This window comes from Sciurus vulgaris, assembly GCF_902686455.1.
Source record: "Sciurus vulgaris genome assembly, chromosome: 6".
NCBI lineage: Eukaryota > Metazoa > Chordata > Mammalia > Rodentia > Sciuridae > Sciurus > Sciurus vulgaris.
In genome coordinates, this window is record NC_136466.1 from 332,801 (window position 1) to 355,059 (window position 22,259).

Sequence of the window (22,259 nt, forward strand, 5' to 3'; positions counted from 1 at the left end):
GAGGGGTCATTTCCCCAAGACCACAGAAGAGGGCAATAGCCGCCCCAGACCAGAGGGTAAGACAAGGCCCTATTCCTCCCAACCCCAGGACAGGGATGCGACACAGGGCAGGGCATTGTGTCTCCCAGGCCAGACCCTAGGGCACAGCTGCATCTCCTCAGTCCCCAGGGAAGGGCCGCAACTCCCCACCGCAGGCCAGGCTGTCCCTGTGACCCCAGGGCAGGACCGTTCCCCACACCCGAGATGCTGAGCTGTGCCCGGGGAACCCTCCCTGGGCATCAGAATGCCCGGCCCCCAGAAGAGAACTAGGGTTGTACATAGCACACAGAGACTCAGACTAGGAATGACAAAATGTGACTGGAGAAACAGGTGGTAATTCTGTCGCTCCATGACAGTTGGCCATGTGAGGTCACTAGGGGGACTCTGGGCAGTGCTGTGACCGAACACCAAGCAGGACAGAGAAACAGCACAAGACAGAGGGAAAGAGCACCCTCCCTCTGGGGCAGCATAGCCAGGGCTGGACACCGAGCAAGGGCAGAAACCCAAACAAGACACACAGTCACGGTAGGTCTTTACCCCTGACGGTCAGCGTGGCCGAGGTCCTCTCCTGCCCACACACGCACGCGTACTCCCCAGCATCTGCCACAGCCAGGCCCTGGATCTGCAGCTCACACACGGCCCCCTCCTGCCTCAGCCTGTGCCTGTCCCCGTCTCTGAGGGTCTCAGACCCCTTCCTCCACTCCACGGGGGCCGCCTTGCTTAGTTCACATCGCAGCGTGGCCGTGGTCCCTTCCGTGACTTCTTGGCTTCTCAGGTCTTCTGTGAATCTGGCGGGCAGGGCTGGGGAGGGCCAAGCAGTCACTGAGAACATGGGGCCACACACTGTCAGAGGACCGCGGTGTGGACAGGTGGGTCATGGGTACAGATGTGGAAAGAAGCAAGTAACCAGGGAGGAACAGAGTGGGCAGTGAGGTGGATGTGAGCCTCAGCAGGAGAGGTGACAGAAGCCCAGAGGAGGAGCGGACAGGTGGCCACAGGGCTGCCACAGGAGCTGGGCCACGTGTGGATGCAGGCGGCGGAGGCAGAGACAGTGTGCACACACCAGCTGGAGGTTCACACGGCCACACGAGGTCTTTACCCCTGACGGTCAGCGTGGCCGAGGTCCTCTCCTGCCCACACATGCACAGGTACTCCCCAGCGTCCTCCACGGTCAGGTCCCGGATCTGCAGCTCACACATGGCCCCCTCTTGCCTCAGCCTGTGCCTGTCCCCACTGCTAAGGGTCTTCACCCCCTTCCTCCACTCCACTGGGGCCTCTCTGCTCAGCACGCACTGCAGCGTGGCCGTGGCCCCTTCCACGGCCTCTTCATTCCTCAGACCCTCTGTGAACCTGGCGGGCAGGGCTGAGGGCCAGAAAGACATGGATGCAGTCATGCTCTCCAAGCACGTGGGGGGATGGACGTGGACAACAGAAAGGACATGAAACAACTGGACACAAGCCCCCCACTGTGTGTGCTGGGCGCCATGACCTGAGGCTTCCCCCTGTGCAACCTGAGCACTCATGGCCCTGGCCTCCCTGCAGCCTCCTCAGGCCTCTTTCCATGTGAACCTGACATGCAGGGCCAGAGGGGTCTGAAGCACTGAAGAGCCTCAATGTGCTGGGGACTCTGGGGGACAGGACATGACAAGGACGAGGACAGGCCGACAGGATGGACGTTGGGGGCTGAGGGATGGGTGCTGGCTGCAGTCCCACGCAGGGGTGAGAAGGGGTGTCACAGACCCCGGAAGAGAAGGTGGACTGAGCGGATGGAAGGCACGAGGTCAGCACGAGGGTACCAGAACACGGATCTGCTCAACCACGTGGTCTTTACCCCTGACGGTCAGCGTGGCTGAGGTCTTCTCCTCCCTGCACACACACGAGTACTCCCCAGCGTCCGCCATGGCCAGGCCCCGGATCTGCAGCTCACACACGGCCCCCTCCTGCCTCAGGCGGACTCTGTCCCCACTGGTCAGGGTCTTCGCTCCCTTCCTCCACTCCACGGGGGCCTCTCTGCTGAGCGTGCACCTCAGTGTGGCTGTGGCCCCTTCCACGGCCTCCTTGGGCTTCAGATCCTCAGTGAATTGTGCAGGCAGGGCTAGGAAGGATCAGATGGACAGGCACCATCAAACCTTTTTCAGGCGCTGAGCTCAAGACCCGAACATCCAGAAGGAAAATGAAGCGGGACAGCTGGTGGGTCGTGGAGCTGGCGGAACCCTGAGGTCTGAGCGAGGGCCTGCGTTGTGCCTGCTCATGCGCAGTGGCTGGGAGTGGGGCTCCGTTCCAGGTTCGTCTTCTCCAAGGGCACCTCGTCCCACCCACATCTGCTCATCACTGGGATGCGTGCCGGGGCCTCCAGCTCTGAGTCCACACACCTGTGCAGTGAGGCAACACCTCTCCCGGGGACCCCGTGCGAGGCAGCTCCCAGGGAGTCTCCCTGCTTCACAGACGGATTCCCCTCCTGGTTCCAACCACACTGTCCTCAGCCCCTGAGTGGGGTGCTGCTATAAAACCTCAAAACTAGAGCTGGCCTTGGAACTGGGGTGATGGCCAGAGTCTGGAGGACTTTGGAGGTTATGCTAGAAGAAGCCCAGGCGGCCATGAAGCGCCTGACTGGAAATGCAGACCGTTAGCACGGTGCTTCTGGCCGGGAACCGGATGGAAATGGGGACACGCTCCTGGGAAGGGAAGAAGGTGCCCCTGGCTGGGAGGTGGCCCAGAACTGGGCCAGATTGTGCTCCAGGGCGCCAGGGGGCAGCACTGGGAAAGAGCAAGGCCGAAGGTCCAGCTGGCGAGAATGCTGGCCAAGTGTGGGAGGTGTGGCCTGGAGTCTCCCTACGGCTCAGAGGAGAGTGTGAGCAGACAGACAGAAACGGAAGAAAGAACTGTCGGCCGACACGGAGCCAGCGCTCGACGCCCGAGGAGCACCTGCAACCCACACTGCAGACGTGGCCGGAGGTCACGTGGCTCCTGACCACGCAGCACTCCCAGGAGCCAGGACAGCAGGGGAACAGGAATGCCTGGGGGCCACCTGCCAGGGGCTTGACACCCCACGAACCGCAAGCCAGAAAGGGCTCCGAAGACACCTGTGTGCTCGGTGCTGGTGGCTGAACCCAGGGCGCGCCGCTGCTTAGGCGAGGGCCTTGCTAAGTTGCTGAGATTGGCCTCAACTCTCATCCCCCTGCCTCGGGTTCCTGAGTCGCTCGGATGAGACGCGTGTCACCATGCCTGGCTGAGAATTCCACAGAGCAGGAATGTGGCCGCAGTCTCCAGAGGAAGGAAGCTGCCAGGCCTCTGGCCCCCACAGGGTGACCGCCGCACACGAGCCTCCCTGGGAGCAGAGGATGGCCACAAAGGCCATCAGAAGGGCAGGGTGCCACTGCCCTAGGCCTGGCTGAGCACGCGCCTGTCCCCTGCTCGGCTTCAGAGGGCCCGGCCACCTCCACTCAGGCCAAGGGACAGACCGCAACCTTGGAAGGTTCGCAAGACACAGCGCCAAGTTCAAGCAGAGTGCCGTCCACCCTTCATGTCAGGCGGGCCTGGTCCTGAGGGCTAGGCATCTAGAGGGCCGGCAGGGGACGAGGACAACAGGGAGAGACACGGACAGAGACTGCAGGCAGAGGACAGGAGACAGGTGTCCCTCGGGAGGCCACAGTGGTCATTACCCTTCACGGTCAGCGTGGCCGAGGTCCTCTCCTGCCCACACACGCACACGTACTCCCCGGCATCTGCCACAGCCAGGCCCTGGATCTGCAGCTCACATGCGGCCCCCTCCTGCCTCAGCCTGTGCCTGTCCCCGTCTCTGAGGGTCTCAAACCCCTTCCTCCACTCCACGGGGGCCGCCTTGCTTAGTTCACACCGCAGCGTGGCCGTGGTCCCTTCCGTGACTTCTTGGCTTCTCAGGTCTTCTGTGAATCTGGCGGGCAGGGCTGGGGAGGGCCAAGTGGTCACTGAGAACATGGGCTATCTGGGAACACTGAGCCACAGAGGCCACGCAATGCCAAAGGACCAGCATGCGAACAAGGGAGTGGCTGGACAGAAGGGAGGGAGCAAGGGTCCCTCAGGAAGAGAGGATGGAGGAGGGGCGGGCACACACAGCCCCCTGATGAGAACTGAGAATGGACAGGTGGCCGCAGGGCTGCCACAGGAGCTGGGCCACGTGTGGATGCAGGCGGCAGGAGGCAGAGAGTGTGCACACACCAGCTGGAGGTTCACACGGCCACACGAGGTCTTTACCCCTGACGGTCAGCGTGGCCGAGGTCCTCTCCTGCCCACACACGCACGTGTACTCCCCAGCATCTGCCACAGCCAGGCCCTGGATCTGCAGCTCACACACGGCCCCCTCCTGCCTCACTCTCAGCCTGTCCCCGTCTCTGAGGGGCTCTGACCCCTTTCTCCACTCCACGGGGGCCACCTTGCTCAGCTCACAGCGCAGCGTGGCCGTGGCCCCTTCCATGGCCTCTTGGCCTCTCAGGTCTCCTGTGAACCTGGCGGGCAGGGCTGGGGAGGGCCAAGCAGTCACTGAGAACACGTGCACTCTGGAGGATTCCGGTGGCAAAGGTGACCCACACAGAGCCACACACACACTGCCACAGGACCACGGCGTGAGTGATGAACCAACACACAGACAGGAAGAGAAGCGAGAGGCCAGCGGGAAGACAACACAGTGCACAGACAAGAACAGGAGGAGGCAGAGGACAGGGCCACAGACCACACAGGAGTTGTGCCAAGAGGAGGCAGAGGTGGCAGTGGACCACATGAAGACACCAAGCCACAAGCCCATGAGGACACAGTCCTTACCCCTGACAGTCAGCGTGGCCGAGGTCCTCTCCTGCCCACACACACATGTGTACTCCCCGGTGTCCTCCTTGGCCAGGCCCCGAATCTGCAGCTCACACACGGCCCCCTCCTGCCTCAGCCTGTGTCTGTCACCTTCCCTGAGTGTCTTCGTCCCCCTCCTCCACTCCACAGGGGCCTCTCTGCTCAGCACACACCGCAGCGTGGCCGTGGCCCCTTCCACGGCCTCCTCATTCCTCAGACCCTCTGTGAACCTGGCGGGCAGGGCTGGGGGCCAGAAAGACACCAACACAATTATGCTCTGAGTATGTGGAGGAGACAAGCCACAGACAGCACAGAGAGGACATGGGCCCAGCTGGACACGCCAGGTGCTAGGCTCTGGGCTGTGGCTTCCCAGGGTCCAGCCCATGCACCACCCGGCCATTCCATTCCAGGCTTCCGTGACCACATGCCTGGCCTGAACTGGACTGGCCCAAGGAGACCACAAAGAACATTGGGATCATGGGCGGGGCAGGACATGACACTCAATAATGCAAACCACTCCAGAAACAGGAATAGAAGCTTGTACGCAGGGACACAGGGGACAGCAGCCAGTGGGTCAGATGGCAGACTGACCGATCCACTCATGTGCAGGCCAGCACAGATGTGGAAGAGGACCCCAGCATGAGGAGAGGCCCACAGAAAGTCACGGGGCCCAGACAGACGGGCGGGAACAGAGGCTGAGAGTCGGCTCCCCAGCACAGCCTCCTCCATGGCCTGGCAGCTCCGACTGTGCAGAGCAGCAGACTCAGGGCCTCGCCTGGCCAGTGGCTCCATTCAGACCACACCCTGGCTGGGGCCTCTTCTGAGGTTCTGTCACAGCTGTTTAATGCTCTTGACGGATGGTTGGGGACATCAAATAGGCTGCTTGAAACCTTCCCATGAAGTCATACCCTACTCCACCTTCCAGGGCAGACCAGGAAAAGGACACCCTGGCCAGGGAGAGAAGCCACCACTCTGCCCCTGGGACCATCACCTGAAGCATGCAGCCACAGGGCCCTGGTCTTGGTTCACAGAGCCAGCAAGCTCCCCTGAGCACAGGGGAGCTGATGACAAAACCCACAACTAACAAATGGCCCAGCCCCAGGCAGCAGAAGTGGCGGCCACAGAGGAAGGAGGCCAGCTTGGCTCCTCTGCACTCAGGCTAGGACCCTCCGCCACCAGCCAGAACCTGGGGCTCCTAGAGGGCCCAGTCCATCTGCCCCAGGCCTTGAGGCATAGTGTCTCGGGCATCTGGGTAACTTTAGAAAGTGCAGTGCTCTCTAGAAGGGCCCGGGCAGGCTGTGCACCCTCTTGTCCTTCCTGGCCATGCCCAGCTCTGGAAGCGGCTCTCAGGTGGTCAGCAAAGCCCCACTTCTCAGCCATAGGCAGCATCTCCCAGAGCAGAGGGAGGGAGCAGCTTCCCCTGGACCCCTTCCCAGCTTCCTGCAGCCACAGGACGGGCTGCGTGCACAGTGCCTCTGCCCCCCGGTAGCGCCTGTGCAGGATGGTGCTCTGCCCACGCTCTTGAGGGGGCCTCTCCACACAGGTCTCCAGCACCCGTGCAGACGGAGGGAGCCACCGCTACAGCAGGATGTGAACAGGTGGCCCTGCCCCACCCAGAACACGCCACCGCCCCAGGAGTCCCTCCGTGACCCCCGAGGTGGGAGCGGAGACAGCAGCATCCTGGAGAGGCCCTGCGCAGCTGGGGAGATCCTTCGGCCACACACACCTGGTCCGTGCCCACCACAAGGCGGCCCCCCACAGCAGCTGCCTGGCGGCTGTGCCCTCCGTTGCTCCTCCCATCTCCCGCTGTTCCTTCCCTGGCATGCAGGCCCTGGAGGCCTCCTCCTGTGTCACTTGGTGCTTTGCCTTCACCCAAATCCCCATCCCCAGCTGTGACCCCTGGGATGGGAGTGGCCCACTCTGCTGCTCTGGTCAGCCAGGCCCACAGTGCATGGGACGCCTGCTGAGGAGCAGAGTGCACAGCAGCAGCAAGGGCCCAGGGGACAGGAGCACGCGGGGACCTGAGACTATCCTCAGACACTCAGCAGCCTGTGCCCGAGGCCACACCAGTCCTTACCCCTGACGGTCAGCGTGGCCGAGGTCCTCTCCTGCCCACACACGCACAGGTACTCCCCGGCGTCCTCTTCGGCCAGGTCCCGAATCTGCAGCTCACACACGGCCCCCTCCTGCCTCATGCTCAGCCGGTCCCCATCTCTGAGGGGCTCTGACCCCTTCCTCCACTCCACGGGGGCCGCCTTGCTCAGCTCACAGCGCAGCGTGGCCGTGGCCCCTTCTGTGGCCTCCCTGCCCCTCAGTCTTCCTATGAAGTGGGCAGGCAGCGCTGGGGAGGGCCAGAAGACACAGACTCTCAGGATCACTGAGATGCTGGGAGACAGCACATGACCAAAGGACAAGACAGGGCCAGCAGGGCAACAGGAGAGGCCAGAGTGGTATGAGGGATGCTGACCACAGGCACTAGAGTCTCCTGGAACACATGACATCCCAGGAAGCAGGAAGAGGGTGGCACAGACAGGAGGGAATGTGGAATAAGCCAGTGGACAGTGAGGTCCATGCTTGGCACAGGACATGACCTGCTTGGCCACACCAGTCCTTACCCCTGACGGTCAATGTGGCCGAGGTCCTCTCCTGCCCACACACGCACACATACTCCCCGGCGTCCTCCTCAGCCAGGTCCTGGATTTGCAGCTCACACACGGCCCCCTCCTGCCTCACGCTCAGCCGGTCCCCATCTCTGAGGGGCTCTGACCCCTTCCTCCACTCCACAGGGGCCTCCTTGCTCAGCTCACAGCGCAGCGTGGCCGTGGCCCCTTCCGTGGCCTCCTTGTTTCTTAGTTTCCCTATGAACTGGGCAGATAGCGCTGCGGAGGACCAGAAGACACAGAGAACATCACCCTTGTCCCGCAAATGCCAAGCAGCCAGTCCAGCCTGTGGGCGGGCAGCAGGGATGCTCACCCTTCACGGAGAGCGTGGCCGAGGTTGTCTGGTCCCCAAAGGAGCACGAATACCTCCCGCCGTCCTGGGGCCGCAGGTCCCGGATGACCAGCTCCAGCACGGCGCCCTCCTGGCGCAGGCAGTACTTGCCGCCGGACCTCAGGACGTCCTCCCCACGGCGCCACTCCACGGGTGCGGCCACGGAGGACAGCACGCAGCGCAGCGTGGCAGCGCCACCCTCCGGCAGCTCCAGGTCCCGCAGCGCCTCCCGGAACCTCACCGGCCGAGCTGCGGAGAGAGGCGCCCTGCTCACCTCCCTGAGCAGAAGCCCACCCGCCACCGGGTTCTCAGCCAGGGTGGGCCCAGGAGCAGCCCGTGGGCAGGCGCGCGGCAGACCAGCATGCCCTGAGAAGCAGGCGCTGCAGCCTGGCCCAGGGCCTGCAGACGCAGAGAAGGCAGGTCACAGTCAAGTGGGCCCTAATTCCAGACACACAGCCAGCCACGCAGGATGCAGGCAGGGGGCTTCAGAAGGGACCAGTCCGGCAACACCGGGACCTCAGACCCCAAGCCTCCAGGGCTGGGAGCCAAGCCTCCTGTTTTCATCCCCCTTGGGCTGGGGCGACCCAGGCCACCTAAGGGAGGCCGGGTAACTGCTCCAGAAAGCAGGGGTGCCAGGAGCCAGCAGGAGGAGACTGCTCCACAGGTCAGGAGCAGAGGGGCACCGTGCAGCCCGTCCTCCGCCGCCTGCCAGGGGGACTGGGAGACTGGGCGCTGGCTCACCGTGGACCCTGACGATGGAGCTGCTCCAGGCCCCTCCAGCCTCACACTTGTATCGCCCACCATCCTGCGGGGTGGCACCTGCGATGACCAGCTGGGCACAGCAGCCCTCATAGTTCAGCTGGCACCGGGCAGACGGCCGCAGCGTCTTCCCGTCCTTGGTCCAGCGCACAGGGGTGCCGGGAGCAGTAGTCTCACACGTGAGAGTCAGGTCCTCGCCTTCTGTGACCGTGGCATCTGTGAGCTCCCGCGAGAAGATGCTGGGCTTCTCTGGGGGACAGAGAGAGGAGCCAAGGTCTGGGGTTGTGGACCTGCTGCAGGGGGGCCCAGCTGCAGATGGCCAATGCCCGTCAGTGTCTGCCAGCTCCCTCAGGCTGCAGCCACAGATGGGGACGTTGAGGGGACAGGGCAGGCTCTGCACAGCTCTCACCCTGGCAGGAGCAGGCCAACAGCAGGCATGGTGACCACGCTTCTGAGCATTCCCAGCAGGGTGCCTCCGCGACCCCCCAAGGACAGCTGATCTGCTGCAGCTGTGAGCCTGCACCTATGCTGAGCACGCAGCCCAGCGTCCCTCTGAGCTGCTGTCCCTCCTCAAAGCTGCACCCTGAACAGCATGAACCATGTGACACTCCCACCAGGGATGGCCCTGGCCTTGAGGCACAACACCTACCAGTGACCCGAAGGGTGGCCGAGGTCCTCTGGTCACCAGCCTCAAAGTAGATGGTGCCGGAGTCCTTGAGCGCCAGCTGCCGCAGTGTGAGCACATGGTATCCCCCAGGCTGGACCTCGATCTCATTGAGTTCGTTGGCATGCAAGGGGGTCTCATCCAGGAACCAGCGCACGGGCTCGTGGTCAGCAGGGGCAACGCGGCAGCAGAACGTGGCCGAGGAGCCCTCATGCACCTCCATGTCCTGCAGCTGTTCCGTGATGAGCACCCTCTGCCCTGTAGGGTACAGACAGCCGTCAGGGCCACTGCCCAGGGAAGTCTGGCTCTCCCCAGACCCATGGAGGGCTCTCGGCAGCACACAAGGGACCGCTTAACCAGTCTGTGTTGACAAAACCCAGACAACAATGCACGTCGGGCCAAGCAGTCCAAAACTGTTTCAGGTCAACTTCTCAGTCTCGAATCCACTCCTCCCACTCAGGTCCTCTGAAAGGCTCTCGAATGCCCACTTCTGCCACTCCCTGAGGACAGACCCAGAAAGGACTTCCACAAACTTGGCCCTAGATGCCAGCCCAGGACGCCAGGGCCAGGAGAAGGCATGGTTAGAAGGGCTGGGCTGCCCTTGCCCAGTGCTGGTGGGACATCCCACAACCCCAGGCCACCGCAGACCTTCCCTTCTTAGTTCCAATTTCCCTGTCTACAAAGAAAAATGGTTGCCCTCACCCAGTACACCAGATGCAAACTGCCATTCACACGTGGAGATAGGAGTGGGGCAATTACATCCCCACAGCCAGAGCGAGAGGCCATGATCCAAGAAGAAAGCTCCCTGTCAGACCCAGGCAAAATCAGAGCCGGACGTTCCGCTGGGGAAGGCTCCGCCTGCCCCTCTGCGGTGGGCACATTCTTAAGCCTTCGCGGCTCCCGCCCGCCCCGCGCCTGGCAAACCCCGCACCTCGGCGGCTCGGGACAGAAGTCGCTGTGTTCTTCAGCCCACAGCAGCGCAGACAAGACCTCTGGACAGAGCAGCTGCGCAGCGACGACCTCGCCAGCGCCCTCACCAACGCCTGCTGGGTCTCCAAGACCACCAGGTGTGGGCCAGGCGGCTCAGGCAGCCTCCCTGTGCCTTTCCAGCCTTCCCTAGCCTCGGCCTCCCTGGCAGCGCTTAGCTCACGCGGCCCTGCCACGCTCTGCTGGTCCTGAGCGACACCCTTACTCTGGAGACTCTGCTCTGCCTGTTTAGACTGACCTACCAACAGTCACCCGAGGGCTCCACCCTAGCACACCTGGGCTCCCTGCTGTCAGCATCTGGGCCAGGCTGCCCCTCCAGGGTGAGAGGGACGAAGGTGGGCCAACACAGAGCCTGAGGCTGGACAGGCCTGGGCCCTGGGGCACGTGCAGCAGGCCAGGCCTGCTGCAGAACGGACACTACTGACTTGCTCACGGAAAGGCACGCGGGGCGCAGGCGGCCCCAGCTCAGCTCCTCCACCTCAGAGACAGAGAGGCTGGGGCGGGCCAAGCGGAGCCTCCAGGGTCAATTTCGGTCAGGCCCACCGGAGTCCCCGTGCTGAGGGCCCCCACGCAGGGGCACCGTGGCCGCCAGCCCCTCACCCTGCACCAGGAGCCGGGCCTGGGTCTGCGCCTGCCCGATGTCACAGGTGTAGGTGTCGCTGTCTGCCCGCTCCAGGGTGTGGATGGTGAGCCGCAGGGCCAGGCCCTCCTGGCTCAAGGTGTGCTTCCCCGAGGCCCGCAGCTCCCGAAGGCCCTTGCGCCACGTCACGGTGGAAGCTGGCAGCTCCGTCTTGCAGGAGAACACGGCCGTGCCCTTCTCCTCCACCTGCAGGTCCACCAGCTCCTCTGTAAACCGGTTTGCCTTTTCTGGGAGAGAAGACGGAATGGGGGGGCATGAGGCTCGCACACACCCGGGGCAGCCCTGCGCCACGGAAGCAGAGGCCCCGAGCTAAGGCAGGGCCGCCGCGGGGACACGGGAGGGAGGGCTGCCGAGGGGGCCGGGGCCTCACCCTCCACGCGGAGTCTGGCCGTGCTCCTGGACGCGTCCGTCTCACACGTGTACTCGCCCGAGTCCTTGAGAGAGGCCGCGCGGACCACCAGCCCTGCCCGTGTGCCTTCGCGGAGGAGGTCGTACTTCTGACTCTTGCGGATGGCCTTCCCGTCCTTCAGCCAGCGCACCGGGGTGCCTGCCCTCGAAAGCTCGCAGCTCAGCACCACGTCCTCCCCCAGCGTGGCCCGCTGGTCTTCCAGGGGCTTCATGATGTCCACTGGCCTCTCTGGAGGGATCAAAGGTGTCTACTCAACAAGCCCAGGCATGCCCAGCCAGGGGCAGGGGCAGGAGCTGGAGTGTCTGTCTCTCAGGACCAACACCACAGAACCTACCACCTGGGACCCCAGGCCCCAGCAGCCTCCCACACAGACATCCTCGGGAGCCCTGGCCTCCAGGGGGAGGCACACAGCCCAGCAGCCCAGGCCACTGGAGTCTCGCACACTGAGCCCTGTGGTCTGCACCAGGCGAGTACATCCAGAGCACAGGTCCAAATGTGGAGGGACTCCCAGCCGAGCGTAGGCCCTGTGGCCATGGCAGGTGGACTGGCAGGTGACCCGTGCACACTGGGAATCACCAGCCATGTGGGCAGTCACGGATCAGAGACCAGAATCCCGGGCTTGGCCCCAAGACACTCACACAAGAGTGACCCTCAGATGACCAGAACCTCTCCCGGAACCCAGCAGGTGCCTCTGTGCCCCGTCCCCCAAGCTTTAAAGGAGAGCTAGCCACGGGCTGGGGTCAGTCCCTTGAAGCACCTCCTGGCCGCCTGGAGAGGGTCTCAGGCTCAGCAGCCTGGGGCCTGGCTCACTACACCCACCTCTGACAACAAGGGATGCCTTGCAGGTGAGATCCCGCACGGAAAAGACCACCTCCCCAGCGTCGCTGAGCGCAGCGTCTCGGACCGTCAGGGTGTATTTGCGACCCTGGCGTGCAGCCTGGAAGCGGCCAGAGCTGCCCACCGTCTTCCCACCAACAGTCCACACGGCCAGGTCGACCGTGCTCTCGTGGGACAGGATGCACTCGAAGCTGCAGCTGTCCCCCTCTAGTACCTCCACCGTCTTCAGCCGCTTGGTGATGCCCACATGCAGATCTGCAGGCCGTGGAGACACGTCAGGCTGGTCAGTCAGACGCCAGCCCAGGAAAACAGCAGCATTGCCCACGCCAGACCCCAGGAAGGGCTGGACCAGCAGGCCCGCTTGCCCCCTGCTCTAGGCCCAGGACCCAGGCAGGGCATGATCACCAAATCGCAGACACCCCCTTGGTGGAGGCTGGCCATGCCCTGGTACCTGGGTGGCCAGCAGCTGTGAGCTCCAACGAAGGGGCAGCAAGTACCACGCACGTTCCCCCCACTCACAAACCCCGTGCAGGGAGGACAGGAGCCCCAGGAGAAGAGAACTCAGATAGCACGAGCCCACCCTGTGGCCAACACTCCGCCCCTCCTCTCCCGTCTCATCAGAACCAAGGTCGACCCGGGCGGCCACAAGGTCAGGAATAAGCAGGCCTGCCATCCACGCACCCAGGGAACAAAACACTTTAGGGACTGAGACCAGGACAGCAGACGCTGGGCTGTCAGGAGAGCGGCCCTGCAGTCGGGAACCCAGCCCTGGCAGAGAGGGAGGTGCCCAAGGACCCACGCCTTCGGTGGGGCCGGGCTGGCCTGGCTCCTCGGCAGGGCGACTCCGAGGCCCCACAGGAAGGGAAGCGTGTGACCTCACGCAGTCGCCCTCACGGCAGGACCAGGCTTTGCCCTCACCTGGGAGCCCTTCCTGGGCAGCCCTGCCCATACCCTGGGTGCCCCCACCCAGCCGCCTGCTCAGAAACCTGCTCCTGCAGCACACGCGACATCCCACCCACCTCAGGCTGCTGGGCACGTCCAGAGAGCCTCCCATCCTGCTCCTGGCCCACTGCGCCCTTGCCCGCCACTCTGGGACTCAGGAGCACCACACACCGGCCGCCCCAGGGGCTCCGGCCTCTCCCGGGCCTTGGGGAGCGGAAAGACCACCCTGTGCCGCCCCCTCCTGCGCCCCTCAGCCGGCCCTGGCCACGCACCGTGCACACTGACCCGGGCCCGGGTCTCCTGGCTGCCCACGTGGCAGGTGTACTGGCCAGCATCCTCGCGACTCAGGTCGTGCACCACCAGGCCCCGCGTGCCCGCTGTCTGCAGGAAGTCATACTTGTTGCTGGGACCCAGTTCCACACCATCTTTGCGCCAAACCACAGGCGCCTGGGGGTCTGACACCTCGCACTGCAGGGCCAGTGTGCCGCGTTCCTCCACGGACACATCGTCCAGCGCTTTCAGGAACACCACTGGCTTCGCTGCAGGGAGGACAGGGCCGGTGAGGGCACCTGGTGGCCGTCCGTGGGTGGGGGGACCCACAGACCCCACGTGTGCGGCTCACCTCGGACCACCAGGCGGGCCGCTGTGGACACCTTGGGGGAGCTGGCACGCACTGTGCCTGCGTCCGCCCGCCGAACGCTCTTCAGCACTAGCGTGTGGCGGTGGCCCTCGTGGCTGATCTCGTGGAAGCTGTCGTTGTACAGGGGCACGCCATCAAGTGACCACTCCACCTCCTCGTCCTCCAGGGACAGCTCGCACCAGAGGCACACCCGCTCTTCCTCAACGGCCTCCACGTCCTGCAGCGGCCGCGTCACGGCCACCTCCCGAGCTGCAAGGTACATGCGGGGCCTCAGAGACGCCATGGCCACAGCCGGCCCCAGGCCCTCCTGCAGCCTGCCCACCTCACGTCCCACCTTCCACAGTGACCTCGGCGCTGCTCTGGGCGTTGCCCGCCTGGCATCGGTAGGTGCCCGCGTCGGCAGGGGTGAGCCGGAGGATGCGCAGCTCTGCCATCTGGCCCTCCAGGGTCATCCTGTATTTGTCCGATGGGGCCAGCGGCGTGTCCTCCTTGTACCACTGCACAGCCTTGGGGGGCGGTCTGAAGTCACAGGACAGGACCACAGACTGCAGCTCACGCCCCGCCTTGGGCTCCAGCGCCCGGGTCAGCACCACCGGGATGTCTACGGAGAGGGGAAGGCAGGGCTGGGGGCCTCAGGGCCTGGCCTCCCACCCAGACCTGCCCTGGACCTGAGCCCCATCACGTGCAGTTTTCTGCCCACACCTCTGAGTCCACGTTCTGCCCTGTGCACCTCTGACCGCCCGCCTCCTGCCCCACTCTGCTCCCCGTGCCTCCCTGTCCCCAGGACACTACGTGCCGCCCCACACACCTCCCCACACACGCCCTGGCTCCACACACTCCTGCCCAGCCCTTCCCAGAGCCTGCACCCTCTCTGCAGGCCTCTGACCGCTGGTCCCCTCCTTGCACAAGCTCCAGCCCGACCCTTCCCCCAGCAAACCGCTGAGCTGTGTCCATGCCCAGGCACCTGTCTCCCCCTCCTGCCCTCCCCTGGGCCCTCCCTGGCCCACAAGCACCGTGGCATGGCCAGCCCTCGCCCCCCCTTGCTGCCCGCCTAGTCCTGTGTATCCCCCACACACCCACACCTGCTGCGCCCAGGGCCAGGCCCACCCTCAGCTCCACCCAGGGCTCACCTGAGACCACCAGGCGGGCAGAGGAGCGGGACTTGCCGATGGTGAAGTGCACGGGCCCGGTCATGGTGGAGCAGGTCCTCCGCAGCGACAGCCGGTGCACCGTGCCCTCCTGCTCCAGGCCAACGTGCGGCCCCGCCTGCAGCACTGTCTTGCCCAAGAGCCACTTGGGAGGCCTCACAGACGGAATGGAGGTCTCACACTCAAACCAGGCAGGGGCAGGCTCCATGACCGTCACGTCCTGCAGCCCCCGCACGATGGTGATGGACTGCTCTGTGGGAGAGGAGCTGGTCACAGTGGACCTGAGGGCAGGACCTGCCCACGCCCCGCAGGCTCTGGGTTCCTTCCTGAGCACAAACCCTCCCGACAGTGCGCCCACACCCTGCCCCACCGCCTGGATGACCCCCATCAGGCCCTCTCCAGAGTTGACCACCTCAGGACTGCCAGTACGGACACAGGAACCCCAGCCGCCCTCAAGAAACTGGAGAGCAGCCGCCAGCCCGGAACACACCTTCCACGAAGAACTGGGCACTGGTCTTGACATCACCAGCGTCGCAGGTGTAGGAGTCCTCGTCCTCTGGCTGCACATCATTGATGACCAGCTTGCGGTAGAGGCCATCGCTGACCATCTCATACTTGGGCCCAGGCTGCAGCTCCTTGCCACCCTTGAACCACCGCACCTGTGCACTGGCCCTGGACACCTGGCACTCGAGCACTCCGCGGTGCTTCTCCATGGCGATTTTGTCCCTCAGCGGGCGGAGGAGGGTCACAGGCAGCTCTGCGGGGTGAGGCCCAGTCAGTTCAGGACCAGCCATGAGCATGTTGAGCAGCAAGGTCCTGTGGCAGGGCTGCAGAAAGCCTGGATGCCGCCCACAACAGCCCCTGCCCTCGCACCCGAGGGAGGGGGTGGCCAGACGAAGTGTCCCCAGCAGGGCTGGCCTAGGACCGGCTGTGTGCCACTGACCACTGGCATGGAGGGCGTGCCCACCCCTCTTGCATCCCACATCTAATGCGTACCAAGTGTGCACGTCCAGCTCCACAGGCCAGTCCCAGTGCCCAGGCCCCATCCCTCATGCCTCACCCTGCTCCCACCTCTCCTCCCCACCGGCCACACCGTCACTGCCAGAGTGCTGGCTGCAGCCCAAGGAGGGAGGATCCCGGGACCCTGAGACCTCACACCCCTGCTGCTCCTCCCTCTTCTCCCACATCTTCCCGAGAAAGGGGTGGCACTCCCTCCCTCCTCCTGACCACTGCTGTCCCAGGCCCGGAGGGTGGTCTGGTCTAGGATGGCCATGCAGTCGCACACCTGCACACACTCACACCCCGGTCCTTCCCCTCTCCACTCCCTCACCTTTCACTCGGAGGTGGGCTCGCGATTCTGCATTTTCGGCTACAAACTTTATCTCCCCTGCATCTTCCGCCAGGACCCTCCGGTAGATGAGAGTGTATGTCCTTCCTGTGGACAAAGGCCACCCAGCCCTGAAGTGAGGGGAGCAGCCCGGGGCAGGAACGCCCACCTGCAGGCGGCCCGCCCACGCACCTTCCTGGCGGATGCGCACAGTGTCAGTGGGCCGCAGCTTACTCCCCTCCCGGAACCACTGGCCAGGCACTTCGTCGTGGGAGACCTCGCAGGAGAAACTGGCACCCTCCTTCTCCATCACCTCCACGTCCTCCAGGGGCCGCACAATCTGGACACTGCGTCCTGGGGAGGAGCAAGACCAGCCACGCCTGTGGGCACAGGGCCAGTCCTGGTGCTCCCACCAGGGCTCCCGCTTGCCACGCTCCCCCTGCCCAGGCTCACCTTGCACCTTCAGAGAGGCGGAGCTCTGCGCCTCGCCGGCGTCACACACGTAGACGCCCTGGTCCCCTACCTCACACCGGTAGATAACGAGGCTTCTGCAGGTACCCTGGGCCACTATGCCCATGGTCTTGCCCGACCGCAGCTCCACGCCGTCCTGCGGAGCCAAGAGGCCTGGTCAGATGCTGGTGGAGGGCAGCTGACCCTGGCGAGATGGGGGGGGGCATACAGGTGTGGGGGAGAAGCACCTTCAGCCAGCGCACGTCAGCGTTGGGACGGGACAGCTCGCACTCCAGGGTCACCTTCTCTTTCTGGGTAGCCACCACATCCTGCAGTGGGCGACTGAAGCTCACAGGCAGCTCTGGAAAGACAGGAGGAAGGTGGCCAGTGGTCTAGGAGGTCCTTTCCAGGCCGGGTGTTCTGGCTGTTCCAAGTCACACAAGGGAATGCCACACCCTGGTCCTCACTGTCCCCACTGTCTCCCAAGCCACCTTGGGGAAGGAGGCAGTCCTCTCTGCAGTGGGTCCTGCCCCCCACTCACCAGTGACCACCAGCCGGGCAGATGTGTGCACGCCCTCTGCCTTGAAGGCCACTAGTCCACTGTCCTGGGGTCGCAGCTCGGAGAGCGTGAGAGAGTGTGTGGGCCCATGCGCGGCTACATGGCACGTAGGCCCTGGCTGCAGACGCAGTCCGTCTCGTGTCCAGGTGCCCTCCACTTCTGCATGCGACAGCTCCACCTCCATGGTAGCCGTGCCTTGTTCTTTCACCTCCACTGCCTGCAAGCCCCGAACCAGCCGGACCTGGCGCACTGTGGGGACACACCGGAGCGCCAGTGCTCAGCAGTACCCAGAGCCCTGCCCTTCCTCCAGCCAGCATTGGGACCCAAGCACAGCCAGCTTCCCCGGGAAGCTCCGCAGCTCTCCGAGGCCCCGCCCCTCCCCGCGCCCCGCCCAGGGCCCGCCCCTGACCCCGCCCCCGCCGGGGGGAGGCTGCTCCGCCCTCCTCCCCAGGCCCCAGCCCGCACGCCCGCAGGCCCTCCGCTCACTCTCCACTGTGAGCTTGGCCTGCGTCTTGTCGTCCGGCGTCTCGCAGCCGAAGAAGCCGCGGTCGGCGAAGCCCACGCTACGCAACACCAGGCGGTGGTGCGTGCCCGCGGCCTGGATCTCCACGTTCTCCCCCGGCACCAGGACCGCGGCGTTCCGCGTCCACTTCACCTCGGGCCATGGACGCGTCAGCTCCACCTCCAGCGTCACAGAACTCCGCTCCTCCACCGTCTGCGGCTCCAGCTTCTTCTTGAACAGCACCGGCGCCTCTGGGATGGCGGGAGAGACGAGGTCATCCTAGATGTCCAGGGCCAGCGCACCCCCACCGCAGCCGGAGCCCAGACGGCCGCGCTGCCCCCACCAGGACCCCACGTTGCCCCAGCCTCCCAGCTCTGAACAACTGTGCCCTACCCCAGTGCCTGAACTCCCCACTGTGGCCTGAGACCAGCAGTTTCAGTCTCCAGCAACTGGGTGGTACCCATCCGAACCACCAGAACCGCTGCTCTTTACTACCCAGGACGCAGAGCTTGTGTTAAGAAATGGAAAGTCGACTGCAGAGGGCTTCCCGGCCCCAGGCTGCTTCGAGTGTCCCAGATGCATCTGTCCCCACCACTCCCTCATTCAAGAACCTGCCTTAGCTCCCATTCATTTCAGGTACAGTTCTCTCTAAGCTCATCCACATCTCCTACCTCTGCCTGCCCCAGCTGCCAACCTCACTCCCATCACCAGATCAGCCTGGGTCCCGACTCCTCCAGAAAGTCTCCCTGGAATGCCTCAACCTCAGTTGGCCCTTCCCCACCAGATGCGTCTGCAGGATTGTATCTTCACTCCCAGGGAGAAGGCACCCAGCTCCTCATGCTACCGAGTCCCCTCCTCTTCTGCTGACATGTTTTGTGTCCCCTGAGGTCAGCCAGACTTGCTGGACACAGGACAACACAGCTCCTCTGAACCAGCCTGCAGGGGAGTCTGCTGCAGGGAGCTGCCTACCCCAGAGGTCCTGCTTCCCCCAGCTCACCTCTGACCCGGAGGGCAGCGGACGAGGAGGCGCCCTCAGACTCCACTGAGATCTGGCCTGCGTCTTCCAGTGCCACCCCAGAGATGGTCAGGCTGTGGCTGGCACCGCTCTGTGATATGAGGAACTTCTCGCTGGGCTGCAGCTGGGCGCCATCCAGGCGCCAGGTGACCGCTGCATCACTGGGGGACACCACGCACTGGAAGGTGGCCTTGCAGCCCTCCTCCACAACCACTGTGCTCAGCCCAGATGTGAACTTGACCACTCGGGGCACTGCGGGGGAAGCTCTGCTTGAGGAGGCAGGAGTGTCTCTGCAGAGATCTCCACCCCCTGCCCACCTTCCCAGGGAAGCTGCTGGAAGGCGGCCCACTGCCCCATCCCCATACCATCCCCTGCTCCTGGCCCCACCACGTAGCCTACCGCGGACGCTGAGCTGTGCACTGGTGCAGTCACCCCGACTCTCGCACACGTACTCTCCCGCATCCTCCTCGCGCAGGCCGGACACGGTGAGCATGCGCAGGGGGCCCTCGGCGGCCATCTGGAAGCGCTTGCCTGCCCGCAGCTGCGTGCTACCACAGCGCCACACCACCTCCGCCTGCGGTGGGCTCAGCTCACAGGCCAGTGTCACCGTGCCACCCAGGTCCCCCGTGACGGACTCCAGGGGCCTGGAGAACTTGGCAACCACCTCTGCAAGCACGAGGGCATCAGTCAGGTGCTGAGCACCTGAGCTCCAATGGGCTCTGCTGTGGGTGGCCACCTCAGGTTGGTGCAGCAGACCCAGCGGTCCTAGAGGACATCCCCTGCCTGGACCCTGCTCACCTTCCACCTGCACTGGGAAGTCCTGACTCTCCGTGCCGACTCGGCAGCTGTAGACGGCACTGTCACCCATCTGGGCTCCTCTGACCGTCAGGGTGTGCGTGTCCCCCAGGCTAGTGGCCTGGTGCCGCTTGCTACGCCGAATCTCCACACCATCCTTGAGCCAAGTCACTGCCGCCACAGAAGGTGTGGCCAGCGTGGCGGTCAGGACGATGTCCTGGTGTTCCCTGACCACCAGAGGCTCCCTGCGGCCAGGTCTCTCCAGGACTTGGGACTCAGGTGCTGGCTCTGGGGAGGAAAGCTGGCATGAGGGGCAAGACTCTCCAACACCAGTCCTAGCTGCTGCCTGTGTGGTACCATCACTTAAGAGCCACCATGTAGGGTCCCCAGGATCACGCAGAGTGGCCAGAAGAAGCTGCTCCCAGGTTGGGGGCTGCCAACCCTGTACCAAGAGCTGAGAGCCCAAGGGCCCTGCCCTTCAGAGAGGTGTCCACCCACAAATAGATACTGCAGGAGAGGGGCAGCTAACAGTCCAGATCAGGCCACCCCAGCCTGTGGGGAGGGTGGCTCTCAAAGGCAGCCTGAGGAAACTGTGTGGGTGTTGGGACCCCAGGGGCAGAGACTGACAGGTGGGCATTTGGAGGCACAGAGAGAGCCCCAGAGGACAGACGGCCGATGGAGGCCAGGAGGCCCTGAAGGCTCTCCCAGTCCTGCTTGGGAAGGCAGCGCTGGCTACAGAGGGGATGGCTGGTCAGGGAGCACAGCCCATGACAGTGGTGACCACCGGGAGAAGCCTGTGGTGTGGCACGTTCAGGACCAACCCTGCTGGCTGCCTTCTGGGAGGGCATCCGCCTGCAGGGACACTGACAGTCTCCTGCCAGCCTTCCCAACAGAGGTGCCGGGTGCCCAATAAATACCAAGCTCACAGGAGCGCAGAGAGGGCCGAGCAGGTAGGTGGGGCTACAGAGGAAAGGGAAGGAGGCTAGGAGGGAGACTGCGGGGGAGTAGGCAGCGCACCACCCCACAGGGCCAACCTGAGGAGCTGGGCTGTCAGGACGCCAGGGACAGAGCCCAGAACCCAGAGCAGCGGAGCACAGCACCCAAGGCCAGAGGCCACTGGGGCAAGACTGACAGCCAGGATGGAATCACAGCAGCACAGGGATTAGCATGGACAGAGACACTGCCCACCCACCCCAGCTGGGGAAGGGCTCTTCCACCGACCTTGGGTCTTAACAGCTTTCTGCACCTCCCATGCCCCAGCCTCAATCACAGGACTCATGCTGGGGCTGTGGCAGACGGGTGCAGGAACCTGGGCAGGAGACCCAGAAATGTGTTGGAAGGGCTATGTGCTCTGAACCGAGGACCTTGGACAGCAGTGGCCAGTCAAGCAGGTGAGGAGCTCCAGGAGGGAACCCCTCATGGGCCCAACACACACAAGGCCAGAGAGGCCTGCAGGTGAATCCTGGTTGCCCTAGTTGGTCAGGCAAGCATCTGCCCTGAGCAGCCCTGGCACCCACCTGTGACGTCCAGGCGGAAGGACACCCTCTGGCCCCCGGCCTCACAGCTGTACTCCCCAGAGTCGGCCTGGCCCGCCTGCCGCACCACCAGCTGCCGCCTGCAGCCCTTGGCCTCCACGTGCACCTGGGAGCTCGGGCTCAGCTTCTTCCCGTCCTTGAACCACGTCACCTCCGTCTGGGCCTGGGCCACCTCGCAGCTCAGAGTGGCACTAGCCCCCGCCTGGACCTTCACCTCGCTGTGTGCCAGCTGCTCCTTGGCAAATACCACCTTGGGCTCTGGGGACAGAGGGGAGGGACACACGGGTCAGAGACTCCAGAACAGACCCACCCCGTCTCAGAGCCTGAGCTCACCCTGAACCCAGGGATGGCCAAGGCAAGGTGTCCATCGTTAGCACAGCACTGCATGGCCACACACACAGCTCTACCCTACACGTGACCCAAGCTGCAAACTCCAAGGCTGGTGTGTGGACGGCTGGGCAGCCCGTCCTCATCAGAGCCCTGAGCACTTTCAGATCCACCCGGATCCTGAAGGGAACCGGCCATGACCCTTCTCCTCAGGGACCCAGGCCATTGTGGCTTGCTGGCTGTCTCCCAGTATGCAAGGGGCACAAAAGCAGGAGGAGGTGGACTCAGGAGGGAAGTCCACTCTGAGCCCCAAACCAGAAACCCACTTCTTTGTTGGCCACAGTACCAAAGGATCACAGGAGAGCAGACTGCGAGTGCAGCCAATCAGCAGAGAGCTCAGAGCAGCCAATCAGCAGAGAGCTCAGTGCCACTGTAGGCCAATCAGTAGAGAGCTCAGCACCAGTGTGGGCCAATCAACAGAGAGCTCAGCACCAGTGTGGGCCAATCAGTGGAGAGTCAAGTGCCAGCCAATCAACATAGAGCTCTTTATCAGTTTGGGTCAATCATCATAAAGCTTGGTACCACTGTGAGCCAATGAGCTCAGAGCTCAGTGCCACTTTGTGTCAATCATCAGAGAACCCAGTGCCAGTGTGGACCAATCAGGAAAGAACGGCCTCAGGCCAATCAGCAGAGAGCTCAGCACCAGTGTGGCCAATCAACAGAGAGCTCAGAGCAGCCAATCAGCAGAGAGCTCAGCACCAGTGTGGCCAATCAACAGAGAGCTCAGAGCAGCCAATCAGCAGAGAGCTCAATGCCAGTGTGGGCCAATCAGGAAAGAACCCAGTATAGGCAGGGTCAATCAGGAGAGAGCCCAG

General features: G+C 64.0%; 1 protein-coding gene across 1 annotated transcript in view; it reads right to left on the minus strand.

Moving 5' to 3' along the window:
- The window catches only part of OBSCN (obscurin, cytoskeletal calmodulin and titin-interacting RhoGEF), a 147,531-nt gene that overhangs the window by 53,776 nt on the left and 71,496 nt on the right, over window positions 1–22,259 (minus strand). Inside the window, exons 18-46 of the mRNA XM_079143430.1 lie at window positions 21,040–21,315; window positions 19,526–19,810; window positions 19,127–19,393; window positions 18,710–18,979; window positions 17,697–17,963; window positions 17,193–17,459; window positions 16,900–17,012; window positions 16,655–16,808; window positions 16,394–16,555; window positions 16,205–16,309; window positions 15,365–15,631; window positions 14,857–15,126; window positions 14,061–14,327; window positions 13,709–13,975; window positions 13,359–13,625; window positions 12,127–12,399; window positions 11,269–11,535; window positions 10,859–11,125; window positions 9,257–9,529; window positions 8,590–8,856; window positions 7,831–8,097; window positions 7,473–7,736; window positions 6,935–7,198; window positions 4,837–5,100; window positions 4,273–4,536; window positions 3,702–3,965; window positions 1,871–2,134; window positions 1,139–1,402; window positions 577–840 (exon numbers count right to left, since the gene is read on the minus strand). Coding sequence (XP_078999556.1) covers window positions 577–840; window positions 1,139–1,402; window positions 1,871–2,134; window positions 3,702–3,965; window positions 4,273–4,536; window positions 4,837–5,100; window positions 6,935–7,198; window positions 7,473–7,736; window positions 7,831–8,097; window positions 8,590–8,856; window positions 9,257–9,529; window positions 10,859–11,125; window positions 11,269–11,535; window positions 12,127–12,399; window positions 13,359–13,625; window positions 13,709–13,975; window positions 14,061–14,327; window positions 14,857–15,126; window positions 15,365–15,631; window positions 16,205–16,309; window positions 16,394–16,555; window positions 16,655–16,808; window positions 16,900–17,012; window positions 17,193–17,459; window positions 17,697–17,963; window positions 18,710–18,979; window positions 19,127–19,393; window positions 19,526–19,810; window positions 21,040–21,315 — 7,230 coding nt within the window. The remainder of the gene's footprint in view (window positions 1–576; window positions 841–1,138; window positions 1,403–1,870; window positions 2,135–3,701; window positions 3,966–4,272; window positions 4,537–4,836; window positions 5,101–6,934; window positions 7,199–7,472; window positions 7,737–7,830; window positions 8,098–8,589; window positions 8,857–9,256; window positions 9,530–10,858; window positions 11,126–11,268; window positions 11,536–12,126; window positions 12,400–13,358; window positions 13,626–13,708; window positions 13,976–14,060; window positions 14,328–14,856; window positions 15,127–15,364; window positions 15,632–16,204; window positions 16,310–16,393; window positions 16,556–16,654; window positions 16,809–16,899; window positions 17,013–17,192; window positions 17,460–17,696; window positions 17,964–18,709; window positions 18,980–19,126; window positions 19,394–19,525; window positions 19,811–21,039; window positions 21,316–22,259) is intronic.